The sequence below is a fragment of the Temnothorax longispinosus genome, chromosome 10 (assembly GCF_030848805.1).
Source record: "Temnothorax longispinosus isolate EJ_2023e chromosome 10, Tlon_JGU_v1, whole genome shotgun sequence".
NCBI classification, from domain to species: domain Eukaryota; kingdom Metazoa; phylum Arthropoda; class Insecta; order Hymenoptera; family Formicidae; genus Temnothorax; species Temnothorax longispinosus.
In genome coordinates, this window is record NC_092367.1 from 16,464,721 (window position 1) to 16,480,567 (window position 15,847).

The window sequence follows — 15,847 nt, forward strand, 5'->3', positions numbered from 1 at the left end:
ATGCATAAGCTTCTTTTCATTTATATCCCTCTAGACTTTCGACAACAAACTCAGTCTGACGACATCGATCAACTCGTATTCTATTCACGTACCGACTCGATCGCCTTTTCCAGACGGAAAATCTCCTCCTGCAGCAGATGCAGCGTGCCGGTCTTACCGCGATGACGCGCGAACGCGGCGGCGCACGCCGAATGAATACTGTTCACCCAGTTCTCCAGCTCCACTTGACACGGCGCCTAAACACAAAGCGAAACACACCATGTTTCTCCTCGAGCTGGAATTTGATCTCCCTCTTGGCGAACTTCGCCAAGCTGATCGATCGCTCGTCGCTCGCTATGTCGCTCACGTTTCCGAGTGATTTAAAGTCGTGGCAAGCTCTTAAGTAGCGACAGCGGACTATTAAAAGTTCGCCGTGTTGCGTGACCGAGGAACGAGATCGTAAGACGGGATTAATTAAATACACCTAGTTAGCGCGATTCGCGCGGTTAATGCACTCTCGAGGGCTACCGAAGTGCGGAGATCAAACTGAACCGGTACAATTGTTCCCCTCCGACTTTCCAATACTTTACCGTGTACTCTACTGCAGTTCTTACTTCAAGTTTAATTGGCGTACTATATTTGCGATAATATTCAACGCTTATTAAAAAGTTCGTACATAAAAATGGCGAAACTATGTGCGAGCTACGCGAGTTATGCTGATTATAAAACTCCTGTTTTTATTTTTCACGTTCCGATTTATTTAAGTCTCCATCTATTAAAAGTTTAAAAGATGTAAAGAGCGCTTCATTACGGAGAAATCTTTTCCGTGTACACTCGCAAGTCGAATATTTTATTTCCTGTTTCTGTATTTTTTTAAATAAACGAATTACGATAAAGTCGCCGTAAATTTTTTTTACCTGGAATAGATAGGCGTCCCCGAACGCGGTGCTCAGGCAAAATATGTAATCCTTCTTCGGGTGTTCGGGAATCGGCTGCATGATCGCACCGTCGACGATGATCAGGTGTTTAGGTGCCGCCTCCATGGCCCTGCTCTCCTGTGAATCGCAGGGGTAGAAGAGGAGCGTGGTGCCCTTCAAGCAGACCCAATAACCCCTCCAGCCTCGCTTCTTGGCCAGCTCGATCTGATGCTTCTTGCGCAGCAACCATTTCTTCACGCTGAGAAATCTAGAAATTCCGAAGCGTTGCCGTTATCTCATTATCTCTTGCATTTAAATTTGTAATTGCATTAAAAAATAATTATATATTACGTTTATCGTTATTTCTATAATTTCCGCTCGTGTTCTCAAATCATTGAATTGAATTTCGAGATTATCGGATTTTTAATCGAATAAATATCATAAATAAATAATAATGATAAATATTTATTATGTAAAAACTTTCTCCGTTCGTTTGTTAAATTGATGCGGATTATCATATAAATAAATATAAATATATATTTCAGAAACTGAATAAAGCACGCTCTAGATTACTCTTCGTTGTGGCCTTCATATATATGCTAATGTTATATTATAGATCTTTATATATAGGTTCTCAAGAATCTCAAGGCTCATTATTTTTAAAGACTAAACAGAAGAATATAAAGAGTAATACGAGAGAAAGACGTACCCTGCCTTCCGAACTGCACCGGTGCAATTGAATGAAGCTGCAGCCGTGCCGGTCTGCTTTCGATAGGGCGAATTTATAGCACTCTCGCCGTCGTCATCGTCGCTGACGGCGGTGGTGAGTGACATCCTATCATCGTCCGACATCTGGAAAATACGTTAGGCTTTATCTTTAGCTGAACGCGCTCATCGCCGTGAAAATCGAGACAAATACGGACGACTCCGCGTCAAATTGGACAGCAGGCAATCGATTATGTCTCATTCTACTCGAATTCTTTTTGTACTCGCGCTTTATAGGAAGACATAAATTTATATAACGGTTTAATGTCATAAAAGTTTTTCGTGGAATCGCCCGTATATGCGTGAAAAGGAAAAATGTGGTCATGTATAAAAGAGAGAGAAAATGTGCATAGAGAAAATGTATTGTGCGATCGTGAAATAGGGTGATAAAGGATTATGATTATATGCAAAGATCTAGATTACTGACAATGATAGGATGCTTTACGTGTACATAATTTATCGAGAGTTCCTCGTCTATCTAAAAGTGCACATTTAGGAATTTTAAATATGGATTGTGTTAAATATATCTACTACTATTTACAATGTATACATATATTTATTTACCAACAACCTATTTACTGATCCATTGAAAATGTATTTATAGATTATATAATGCGTCATATAATCTAATTTACTGAAATTATTTGATTTTACCTTTATTATATATAACCATTAAATCTTTTTATTAAATACGGGCAATGGATAATCAATTATTAATTAGTATCATTATAATTAAATCAGGCGATTACTATGGACAAATAAAAGGACATTAAATTAAAAAGAGAGGCAAACGCATTACGAACAATTAATTGGCAGTGGAGATGTGCAAAGAAATCTCATAGCTTTAATCAGCGCATGCTACTCGAACGTGGCAACTAGTATCGATGCAACTTTAGCTTGACTCGTCTGCAAGTCCATTGCGCAAGAAGATCGTGTCAGTTTCAGGAGCTAACGCGGGCGTACATGCCAAAATTTCTACTTTACTCGCGTTACGTATAGCAAAAAGACAGCCGCGTCGCAAATGCAAAGTGCAATGCTTCGTCTAATAATTCCACTGCTTTCGCTGTCCATCCCCTCGTTATTTTCGCTCATTTGTCGCGTTTAAGACTCTATCGATTTTGAAATGTGACGCTTTTCGAGTAATGTGTGATTATTTTTTTGTCCAGGCTGGTACATATTATTGCGAAACGATGGCGAGATGAAAATGAGATGCGATATTCGAGTGCGAGAATGAGTGCGAGTAGTCAGGGGGTCGACGAACGAAAGTCCAACGGAAACGGCGTATTCGGAGGCGCGGACTTGTCCCTTCTACCCTCGCTTCTCTGGCCGAGGCGCATGCCAATAATACGAGCGATAATCCTGGTGCGACCGTTGCAACACACCGGGGAAAATAAATATTTATATATATTCGGGGACATGTACAATATATCGAGAGAAAACATTCCTTCCAGAAGAGATATAAAGAGATTCGCGCGATTCGTGATCCTCTACCTTTTTCGTAATATTCATCATGCCGCGGAGCCTCTCGCGTATCCCCCTGAGGCTCTCGTCGGCCCAGAAACTTACGACTCTTCTGAGAAAGTCGGCGTTGCACGCATCCGCCGTCATGTGCGGATGGTAGTGGCAGTAGCAGCCCTCCTTTAACAGCCTCATGTTGTTCTCCGCGCTGCCGTTGATCCTCAACATAATCTCGCGACGCGCCACGCTCAGCCCGTCGATGTAGCGTTCCGCCCAGGCGTTCAGCGCCCCGTTCACCAGTCGCAGTAATTTGTGATAGTACCCCTCGCCCGAGCCGTACGTCACCTTCTCCTGCACGTTCCGGCAGTTGAACCAGTACAGCTTGCGCGTCTCGTTAATGCATATCACGCTGATCGTGTGCCTGCGGCACCAGCAGAAGTATTTCCAGCAACGTCGCTGATGCTGCGTCTTCAGGTCCGTGTAACAATCGTCGCTCGGGTCCAGCAAGTCCAGGGTGCTATTCGTACACTTGATCGACCATCTCGGCTCTACCATCATTCGTCGTTCGCTGTCGGCGGTGAATGAACGAGGAAGAGACGCGGAACCCGCGGCTGATGGTGGTGCCTAGGAGAAGGATATCCTTGGGACGATATCCTCTGCAGGTTCCTGATCGTGGCGCGTGTCGGTCTCGCTGCCGGCGGCCACGGCGGCGTCTCGCTCCTCCTCCGGCGGTGTCATCTTATTGTCTCGCGGACGGCAGAAGAAAATATCCACGTGGCTCGATGAGATATTCTCGTACGATCGATTGTCGCGGTGTGTAAGCTCGATGGTGTGTCGCCTCGAGAAAAAACGCTTCGTACTCCCACGATCTTAATGAACGTCTCGAAGTTCAAGTCTCGACGTTCTCGTTAAAGTCCCTTTCGCGATTGAATATTGTATATTGCCAGCTGCTCTCCGCCGGAATTATCGCTCGCGGAATCCAATATTCAAGCGTCAGCGGCTTGCCGATCGCAAATATCCACGCCGAATAAAATATAAACAACACATTCCGGAAGCTGGGAACGACAGCGGGGAAACAGCTGTCGTTAATCAGGTTCAGCTCCGAGCTCGCCGAGTTTTACGACAAGTTTATGCTCCGGGGAAATTGGAAATCTCCCTCGAATTTATCAATAGAGTCCTCTATTTTAAGGCAAACGTCTTTTGCACTGTTAAAATCAATCACGGCTTAGAGAGAGATCTCTTAACGTTAAACGTTTACGGACTACGGTCTAATCTAGCTATCTCGAGAATCCAAAGTGTGGGCGATGACGCACGAAGAAGCACAAGCGCGGCGAAGAGATATCCGCCGCGGGTGTTCGCAGGTACTTATACGCAGAGGAATTCTACCATAAGAATCCTCGAGATTTCCTCGAGAGATTTCCTAAGAGAAGCGCACCAGCAGGAAGTATCGTCGTCGACGATGGGCTGGACGATCGTGGACGACGCCACTCCGACTCCCGTCTTTAAGACGGGGGGGTTGATAATATATAGAATATTTTCTATCTTTCTCTCTCTTTTCTCTCGCTTATATAATAGAAACAAACTATCCATAGAAAAATACTCTCTCGCTTAAGTATACATATAGATATACTCTCTGAATGTTGATCCTCGCTCCTCCCCAGCTGATTTCTCTCCTTTCCCACATATCGCTATATAGGTGCCCTCTCAAAGCCATCGATTTTCTTCTCTCTCGCGGAAAAATGCGCTGCAAATCATCGTACACTCCCTAAACCCCGCGCCTTATCTAATACTCCAACTTCATCCCAAATATATTATTTCAATCTTTAACCGATCCCCTTCTCGAATATATTCTCTATAGCACCTTATCTGATTTCTGTCCCCTTCTCAGATATAATCTTTCACGCGCTCTATCATCAATAAAGCCTCCCCTCCCCTCGCGTAGCCCTTATATCAGTAAGTCGTTCGCCGATCGACCTGTCTTTGATTCTCCGGAAGTCATTCCGCGGCGGAAATCAGCCTCGGGATGATCGTTGGCCGCGAGGGGCAGAAGAGGATCCAGGTACCCAATTGCCATTGTCGACGCGCGCCGGCACGTGCGACCGAATTCCGTACGCGCGAGTGTCCCTGAAGAGGAGCGCGATCAGCGTGTCGCCGCCGCGCGCCCTAACTTCCGGTCCGCATCCGTGACGCAAAGATCCCAATGACGTCCCGCGGGAGTCCCCTTTCGCAATTATCGCGCGATTTCCGGGAACCAGCGATCGCTTCGAGAGACTTCTGAAGAACTCTTCTAATGATCCTTCTCGTTGAATTCACCGGAGGTCTCGTCGAGTAACGCGACTGCACTTCCGACTCGCGTATCAACGTGGAGAATCCCCCGAGGACTTGATTATCGCGCTTCCAGACGCGCCATCGTGGAACGTTTTACAATCTCGCATCTCTGCCGACGGTCGCACAGGTTCTTGCGTTTACGCTCGATGCAGCAGCCCTCCGCCGAGTGTTCTCCCCGCAGGGGCGATGCGACGAGGGAGATTCGTTGCCGAAGACGGATCGGATGCGATTCACGGGACCGGGACCGGGACCGGGACCGTCGTCGTCGTCGTTCCGGGCGAAAACGCGCGTCCTCACCCGCGTTCTCCAGCGGGTAAACGACAGCCGTTGGCGCCGTTGCCGACGTGGTCCGGGGACGTGTACCGCGCGCGGCTCGGCGACTTCCGGCGCCCGCGCATCGGCGCATCAGCGGGCGCCGCACTCTCCGAGCGCACCCCGGCGACGCCGACGGTGCGAGGCCGCGGTGGAGGGTGCCGAGAGAGGGAGAATAAGCTGCGTCGTGCCGCGTCGCGTTCTCCACGAGGTCGCTCGCTCGCTCGCTCGCTCGCTCAGCTCGGCTCGGCTCGTTCTCGCTAATAATGCGTGGCCGCTAATACGCGCCCATCGATCGATGGTACCCGCTGCACGCGAGGTTGTACCGCGATGCGGAATCGCGACCGAGTGCTCTCGTCATCGTCGGAGTTTTGTCTCAACGCCGCCTACGGCGGAAGCGGTTCGGGATCTCGCGGCCGACGACGCGTTGGCACCGATCGCGATGAATTTTAACGCGAACGAGATACACTTCTCGGGATGTAGGGAACTCTTTATTATTTCTTTCTCTTTCTCTCTCTCGCGCTCGCTCTTTTTCTTTTTTCTCCTCTCCTTTCTCCCTTTCCTTTGCGCGCGGATGTCACCAAGTCCGCAGCCGCGAACGCGCTTCGCTCCGGACTGCCGCTGGAGAACAGGGAAGAGGAGCTGCTGCTACCGCGAGGGGAATCAATACCTCGGTCCTTGTGGTGGTCGAAGGGGGCTTGCAGGGAACGAGCGGAGGCGAGGAGGAGGAGGAGGAAGAGCGGAGAAAGCAGCGATAGCGAGGGGTGGGATGCCATGGAAGAGGGAGGGCGGTTGGCACTGGGATATCGTCGGTGGTGGTGTCCGCGACGCGGGGTGGGGAGCTACCCAGCTTCGGAGGCGAAACGAGGTACGAGCGAAAGGGGTGGTATGCACCGCCGCGCCGGGGGTGCATAGAGGCGAGATAGGGGGGCGAGGGGGTACGTGACGCGCTCTGCGCTGATCGACGCTGACGGCCAAGTTACTTGCGCGATGATTGTTACCGCGCTGCCCCAATGACGAATATCCGATTCGCGAGGGAGAATCGAGCTTCGAGACGAATTTCAATAAGTGAGGCGGTAATTCCGCATTAGCTCCCCCGAGCGCTGTTTCTTCGAGAGACGCCGGATTAGTTTTCTGGAGCCGCGTCCTCGGACGAATTTATTTTCAGACGTCAAGGATGGCAGCGAGAAACTTTTAAGCGGTGTAAGAGAAGCTCTTTATAGATCCTCTGGCCGCTGCTGTTCTATCACCTTGCAATTTTCTCTAGTCAAAGAGAGAGAGAGAGAGAAAGAGAGGATCGTTAGAATTTCAGAGTCTTGTATATAACATTAATTTTAACGCTCTTCTGCGTTAAACTCCCCCTTTCAATATATTTTCGAGTAATAAACACGAGATAATTATATTCTCGAAGACTCCCTTTTCTTAGTGAAGTAAAAGGTAGCTAGAAAAACAGTTCTAATTTTCAATTTAAATATCAAACGCATCGAATCGTCTTTGTATTCGAATGGGCACCAACGCGCCGATCTTCGGCTACTATATCCAAATATACCTTAATTCTTTATTCGCGTTTTCAGCGTCGCGTGTATTTTCGTTGCCGTAAAGGAAACCGAGGGAGAAACAGGGTAGAAAAAAATTTATCCTACGCGGATTATGTATAACGGGTTGGCGCGCATGCGAGCAACGTGAAGTTTTATTGAATTTTACAACATAGTTCCTCGCGACGGAAGGCGATAAGAAACGTCGGTGAGCCGTGGAGCGTATCGTCCCCCCATATCGGAACGATATACGGTCCGTCTGATTTCTATGCGCAGACGATTGAATTAGAATCAGATGTCTACTACTGATGTCGATCGCGTCGCGCGTCGATCTTTCCGATTCGCATTTGCGTCGCTAACGCAACCGTGACAGGAGGGGGATGAAAAACGGGGGTTGAAGAAGGGCCAAAGTCGCGAAAGATTTGCGCGCGCGTTTGCGCATGCACCTGTTGGCGTAGGCTGCTGCTCGACTTGTGCAATGGTGCAGGGGTGCTCGGATTCTTATTTACTCTCGCACGTCGAGCTCGGCCCGCTAATCTCGGCGCGACCTATTAACCCTTAGACGCATATCTTTGCGCACGACGCGCCGTAAAAGCCCCCGACCTTTATGGAAGATTGTTGTGTTTCGAGAAAGATGCTGATATCGCTCCCAGAACGGAATTTTTCAAATTTTTTTTAAATTATTTTGTAAGGAGTATCGTCTTAAAATAGGATTAGGATTTACGACCCTATAAAGTTTCATTATATTCCTGTAATTATGTCTATAAGTATGTATTTAGATACAATTTATTTGTTACATATGTGTATATATGTATCTTCAAATTTAACGCTTCTGTTTGAAATCGTATTACATGCAACCACTGTAACCGATCGATGCGTAAAAGATGCGGTGGACTGAAATGGTACGATAGAAACAGCTGTTGGACAATTGGTCGAATATAAAAGCCAACGTTTGCGTAAGCATTGCACCAACAGAATCTCCATTACTCCGCGGTTGATCCCGATGGGCACCGTCGCCGAACGTACGCGTGTACATGCACCCCCGTGACGGGGTGGTGTGTTTGCGTATATATATATATATACGTACGCGGTGATTCGGATTCAGATTCCTGCACACGTATGAGCCCCACCCATTCCACCGATCTCTATGTACCCGTCTACGTCTATATATCTATATATATTCCTCTGTAGCTATATACCCACACGTTTCTATTTGTGGTGCAAAACAACCGAGACGGGGTGCTTACTCCGTATAAAGGGTTGCGTTTAGCGACGGGCTCGAGCGGCTCGCGAGAACGAGACACAGGGTCAGTAGGTTATCGATGTTCGTCGGTCACACATAAACGCCCTTCGTACACACAAGAGAGCGGATCATGCGCCCGCACAATGCACTCGTCGAAAGTTCAAGCACTTACATTGGCACACGACCCGTCGCGAGATATATAGTATAAATGAAATGGAGAAGAAAATGGATCGCGGTGACCCGCGGTGTGCTCGTGTGGTATACTTTTGCCGAATTGTCTGCGAAACGGGACATCGGACTCCCGATTATCGACACGTATGGGCATTTCCGTTTCCTCCGATTCGCGCTGACCTCTTTTGTAACGCCGCCGTTACACGATAGGCGTGGCCAGTGCGAGAGCGCAATTTGTACAACCGGAGTTGGTCCGCGAGAGTTGCGCAATTTCTCGTAACTATTAGAAACGGGAAGTAGTTCTGAGGTATTGTGCAAACATTTGCGAAATGTACCTGCGTGCATTAACGTCGTCGAGAAAGTAGAAATGGAAAAAGTTCGAAATTTCAATAATAAAACGATTGAATATAAATTCCCAACTTAAACCTGTTACAAGACACGATCTATAATTAATAGGAAATTATAACATATATAAGTTTTATTGTATAGTTTCGATCAATAAAAAAATATTGAGATACTAATGGTTAAATTTATATCTTTGAGAATAAATTACTAAAAATTATATAATTTATTTGTTAACATATTCACAGAAAGAGATTTGTAGAAATCGTATTTCTTTCGTCTCAATGTGGTCGTGGAACCACAAATTATAAATCGAAGCGAACGAACGAAATGCAAATTGCTTTATCGCAAAAAATATGCTCTTATCTACCGCTGTCTGAAGTGGCTTTACAGCCTTCGGGAACAGTTGCCGCCATCGCTCATCGATTTGAGCTTTCGCAAGTAGAGCTGGGTACTTCGCTCCGTTTTAAATCACAAATGGACGGTAAGAGCGCGAGAGAAAGAGAATCTCTTCAAAGGGCTTTAAGAATAATGCATCCATGCCACGTCGCGTATATACGCTTTTGCGGAGAGTTTTGTGTTGTGTGCAGCGCATGCAACGGGGGCGAGAGATGAAAAAAAAGCCAAGCAGCAATAAAACCCACATGAAGCGACTTTTTCATTATAAATAAAGAGAATAAAGGAAGACGACATTATGTTATCAATTATATATCTAATTCGCAATTTCATTTACGGTTTAATTACTATTTAAAACAACTGTAATAAAAGCTGATTAGAATAAAAAAATGTAGTTTTAATTAATTCGATAAATATTAATTATATTCCAAATATATCTTTATATCCTTTTTAATTGAAATTTTAATAAAAATAAAAGAAAAATAAATTTATTATAATTTTAATTTATGTAAATAAACATTTTTATAAGTTATATTTCACTTTATTTTATATATATCCACACGCGTTTAATTTAGTTTAATATATTACTTCATTAGAAAATTGTATTATATATATTACAATTCGTAAAAGGTATTTCCAAAATTTAATAAATATTAATAATATTAATTAATTGTATTGTATAAAATATACCATTTATAAAATGTTTATTCATGTACTCACGTATATGCTACTAACTACTTTATATTGTTTCACAAAAAATCTATATTCCATCTATTTCCAATTAAATCAATAATCCCAATCGTGTTCCGCGGTCGATGTGCATTACCGTCTCGCATTTAATTAATATTAAAATATGCGTAATTAGATTTAATATTTAGCACGGCATGTACACGATTCCTAAGTGCAGGGGATTTAATCTTTTAATCTATTAATCTTCGCAGCGATCACAGTTATCGATTATCGGAGCGAATTAAGAGAATACGATCTTTATTAATAATCTACGACATGGCTTCATGGTTACTGCCGGGCGTGGAATTATTCGGAACTGGCGGGGACATATTCTAGACATGCAGAATATCAACGCAAGACATCCAAGTGGACCTTCGCATGTATCATAACCGCACATAGCACGAATAGATACGAACCGCGCTACAAAGGCACTGTCGAGTGGCACTTGGATGTATCAGGTTGATAAGGTCAACGAGTGCTTGGATAACTCACCTCGGAAGACGTCAAGTAGCAGAGCCTTGAGTCGGTGCTCTCCAATGAGGCTTGTTGAACGATTCCGTATCTGCCATCCCGGTCGGACATGTAGTCAGATCTGACGCTGTCCTGTCTGTCGAAAGTACCTCTGGAATAAACAACACGTCCAACTGAATACCGCGACGCATTACCACAAAAGCGTACGAGATAAACGTCATTCAATTACGGACTCTCTTTCTCTTTTCGCGCTCTCTTCTAATTAAAAAGTGTTTCATGGAAAACACTTTTCCTGATTAACAATGTTTATTATATCGTTGGCGAATTACGAATATACTTTTCTTGATTGTTGCAAAAATTAATTCGTAGCAAATTTTTCCCACATTGCTAAGTTTTCATGCACATGTACAATTTATGCAATTTTAATTTTAAGCTCATGCTTTATAAAAATATTAAAGAGTAGAGAGCTGTAATTTCTGACTTTACACACACACACACACGACAACCATTTTTAATTATTTCACATACACAACGTGCTCCTCTATATGATGAGATACAAATATGACTGAATTATATCAAACTGGATCATATCTTACCGTACGATCAGCGAGAATATTTGTTAATATTTGCAGTATAATATAAAAGTTACGTTTCTAAGGCTGCTTAATGTAAAGAACACTACTGTTAAGATTAATAAAATCGCCTTCGCGACAGTACAGAGACCAGTCGAGATGTGCGATTAAAGCAGGAAGGGAGCGCAGAGCACAATGAAAGTATGGAAGACAATGCGAACAATATAGGGCAACAAAAGGTAGATGGTAGCGAATGAACGTCAACTATAAGAAAAGAACTCTAAGGTACAAGTACGCATTGTGCCGAAAGAACATGTTCTTCTTTATGTTCATGTTCTTCTTTAAACTTTTAGCTACGGATATCTATTTATATCTATATTTTTGCTGCGTACTCGTTTCAGAAAAAGCTACCGATTAATTAAAAATAGATGGTTCTACATCTTTTAAATACAATAAAAATCTGAGTTATATGATAAATGTGACATGAGAAATGTTACAGTCTGAAAATATGAATATGTTCAATCTTAAGATATAACTGTTAATGATTTCTTCTGCGGCGAAGCTAATCTAGGTATCTTGCACCATCGCCGAAGATTATACGTAATCAAAAAATGACAAATAATCATAAAATTTATAGAAATATATTTTACACCTGCGTTCATCGTACAATCACCAATCATGTTTGCACTAAAAATTCGCAATTTCTTCCAGATATCTTTCCCTACATTCTACCTTTAATAATCACTTCTTGCATCCTTCTTTTAAGTTACTTATAGCTAAAAAGAGAGAGTCATTGTTGCTTGGGCGTGTAACTAAAAGTAAAAACCGGATTAAACGAATCTATCTTTGGAACTCGTGTAGAGATTTTTCGAGCATCCCGCACGAAGATCGTCGATTCGATTAACTTGGATGTGAGGGATTTGTCTCCCTCACCTTTGTTCGAGCGAGTCAGTTCGATTGGACTTGTAACCGCTGTCGTTGAGACTGCCTTCGTGTCTCAGGGACGGCAGAGAATCCCAGGGCGATTCTCTCTTGTGTCCCGAGTATCCTGGATTTATCGAACTCGAGGCGCCGGAGCCGAAGGTCGAGCTGCCGGACTGCCATCCGTCTGAATGCCGGAACCACTGTGCGCGCGCGGATTCCCCGATACAGCTGGCGCATCTGCAAGCATCGTGCATCATGTAGAATATGTAGATCAATTGTATACGATACATCACGTAAGTTATCGCATTTCGCGAGAAACCCTTGTATTTAGAAGCTCCGCTTCGACATAAATAAGACACAAATTCTCACAGTTTGAGTAACGTCCATATAATATTTGATAAATTGACACGAAAATAATTGTAAAATAATTGTCAGAAGTTATCTTGTAAGTTGACTTGTACAATCAAGATGCTGTTAATAGAGTAAAACGTTAACAAAGTATATTTCTTATGGTATTGCGTTTCTTATCAATAATAACGTTAGACATACCGGACTCGAATAATGACTCGTTCAATTTACAATTCTCCCTTCATGCCTCTTGCTAAGATCAGTTGCGATTGTTAAAATTAACAGATTAATATCTCGTTTGTACGACGAGTTTGTCGATTATTTAATACTTAAAAAAAAAACATCAAAGAATCGAGAGAATATGTTTCGGCAAGAAGTAAACGCCCTTCTTGCCGAACGTCATTGCATAAAACGATATCCAAGTACAAGGGATTAAACGTGTCCGTGCCCTAATGCACGGACGTTGCGCAGTACCGTGCAGGTACGGGTGATAAATCCGAACTGAGCACGCCGGTCTTCGCGTCGTCCTCCTCGCCGAGCAGCTGAAACTTGACGTGCTTCTTGCTCCGCGACTGGTCCCCGGACCCGTCGTCCAGGATCCGGTAGAACACCTTCTCCGGCAACTTCGGCAATTTCGGCGTCTTCTTTGGCTCTCGCCGCCTCTCGAGCGATCTGTATTTACGCTGCAGATTGTAGCTCATTGTCGCGACTTAACTCGAATCCCTTGTCGAACAACGTTGGCGCTTTAGATCGGGTATTTGCGCCGCGGATCACGCAACGGCGATGTCGAGCGGTTCGACAATTAATTCGATGTTTGCACTCGGTGACGAGGGGGATGATTGTCCACCGGTGCGCTGAAACGGTCGCTGTTTACGCTCGCGGCAGCGGCGGAATAATTATTTCCTCTCGTTCTGTTTTTCGTGCCGGCCGCGACAATCATGTGCGGCACAACGAAATAATTATCCGCGCATTCGTTTCGAGAGCATGCACTGATGTTTGCGTACGGCTAAACGTGATGCCAGACGAAGTAATTATTATTGCCGTTCGAGGGCGATTATCCTCGTCGATTTCGTTTGGAAATTATCTCCATCCAGAGATAAATATTTCTTCCTCGGGCTTGCTCTCAAAATTGTCTTTATCTGCAATTAGATATAACGACGAAAATATTATATCGCGCTCTTAATTAGAGTTTCGAATCTCTATTTAAATTCTCAGCGACAGCGAGATAAATATTATATCCAAGGGTGTCAAGGCGACTCGACCTTCGTATGGGTGTTCCAGTTCTCAACGTCAGTGATTCATCCCTATCGAATAAAAATATTTCTCTCCGGCACTCTTCGCACTTTCATTTATCACCACGCAATACCTAAACTGCAATCGATTCGTTTAGCGACTCATTATATAGCGATGTCTCTCCGCACACCTCATATTTACCAAAGGGCTCACGTGAACAACTGCACTCGGCACATCACAACGCAACCCCCTCGGACACCACATCACCTCGCACTATAGTACACGTAGGACGCCGAGATGCGCGCGATTCCTTGTCCTCGCAAGACCCCGTCCCCGATCCGTGTCTCTCGGATCCGCGCCTCGACACACCGGAAGTCATCCGCCGGGACGACGCCGCGCGCGCGAGCGAAACTCCAGCCGCGGTTTCTTTCTTTCGTCGGTGGGTCGTCTCGCGACCACGGAACACCCTTCTTCTTCGCTCTCGCCGTCCAGCTGAAGCCCACTCGCGGGGTTTCTATATTTATCACGGTGCGGCTTCGCCGTTGTCAGCCGCCGTCGCTGACCCGTGATGCACAACGCGCGCCGTGGCGGCCGGCGGGGATGATGCATGCATGCGCCGATATTGCCCGAGCGCTCTAACGAGAGAGGCGTACCTTCGATAGACCTCGATAGACACCACGCGACGCCCGTCGACGCGCGTCACCCATCGATATCCTCCACACGGCGCACGTGACATTCTTTTTTTCTCTGCGCCGCCCGCGGGGGCTTATCGATGGGCGATATACTACATATCCGGTGATATTATCCAGGTCGCCCTTAATGGACGAGCACGTCTCATTGACCGCCACCCGACCGCCGGTTGGCCGCAGGGCGCAGCTCTTTAAATGTCAAAGTCTCGCAACGGCGGACTTTCGCGCCTTTTTCGATGCGCGCACCCTTTGGCAAACCGAAGGGTCGGTGGCTATTATCAGGCCCTATCACTCGCGTCAGCGTTAATTAACGTTTCACTACTTGCATGAAAGTGGTATTTCAATGGGGCAGAGGTGGAAAGCGTTAATGAATCAATTGATCCGAATCATACGAAATTCATTCCGGAAAAATATTTAAATTTCATGTGTGAATAATTGGAAAATAATTAGAAATTGAGAATCGTTGGGATTTCTACGTTGTGCCGGTGTAAAAGTGATTATACAGAATCATATCTGACGCAATGCCTTTATTTGACTCACACTATCGAGAAAATACTTTTGTTGAATAATCAAATGAGGAGAATAAGACTTTTCATATTTCATATTATTTTACGCGGCACGTAAATTGAACGTATGTTTCTTCGTTGACGCGCGGCTTATATATTTATAATTTTTAATCGTAATCTAAATTTGAAGAATCTTATTCTCTTATCTGACTATGCAATTACGTTCGCGTGTAAAGCGTGATTTACTCATTCTTTATACCATCCAGGTAGAATTCAGTTTCATTCAGATGAATGAAAGCGCGGTAAATTAGGCGGATGCGTGAAACCTTATACGGTGCAAATGTTGATCTTAACGAGGGTTGGAGCAGTAGTTTACCTAGAATTGTAGTCGCTGAGATAGCCGCGATCCCGTTCGGCGTCTCGCTCTCTCTTCTCTCTCACCATCTCGTTGCGATCGCTGTAATAGCCGTCTCGGTCCTTGCTATTCTGTCTCTCGTTGCAGTAGCGGTACGATAGCGGCAGGGTCGACGATTTATTGGAACTGGAACCTGTAAGCGTGACAATTGGTTACGAACGGAAGATATAAATGTATTTTCAATCAATTATATATTTTCTTAATTCCCTTAATTCTCTAATTATATTGTTTTTTCTTAATTTTCTTAATTCAACTTACGTCTTCGTGAAGCGTGAGGCGTGCGCTGAACGTTCAACGGTATGTTTTCCGCAAATTCTGAAAAACAGAGAAACTCTCTTTTTAATTATTCGCGATACGGTAAGCCTTTACAATCAATTATTTCGATCGTTTTACCATCTTGATAAAAACTGAAAAGGTTACGGTTAAAGTTTAATTAATTCATTCGCTTGAAAAGAACACGGGTCGGTGAGATACACAAAGAGACCATGTTTCTTGATCACTAGAATAGCACGTA

General features: G+C 44.7%; 1 protein-coding gene across 14 annotated transcripts in view; it reads right to left on the bottom strand.

Annotated features, from left to right (window-relative positions):
• The window catches only part of Sif (still life), a 45,770-nt gene that overhangs the window by 17,389 nt on the left and 12,534 nt on the right, over positions 1 to 15,847 (bottom strand). For 13 of the 14 annotated variants that reach the window (XM_071790218.1, XM_071790204.1, XM_071790206.1 and 10 more), the window contains 7 exons: positions 15,592 to 15,648; positions 15,295 to 15,466; positions 12,152 to 12,379; positions 10,668 to 10,797; positions 1,606 to 1,748; positions 897 to 1,164; positions 93 to 236 (listed from right to left, as the gene is read on the bottom strand). In XM_071790218.1, coding sequence (XP_071646319.1) covers positions 93 to 236; positions 897 to 1,164; positions 1,606 to 1,748; positions 10,668 to 10,797; positions 12,152 to 12,379; positions 15,295 to 15,466; positions 15,592 to 15,648 — 1,142 coding nt within the window. The remainder of the gene's footprint in view (positions 1 to 92; positions 237 to 896; positions 1,165 to 1,605; positions 1,749 to 10,667; positions 10,798 to 12,151; positions 12,380 to 15,294; positions 15,467 to 15,591; positions 15,649 to 15,847) is intronic. The other variant, XM_071790216.1, reaches the window with a different exon arrangement.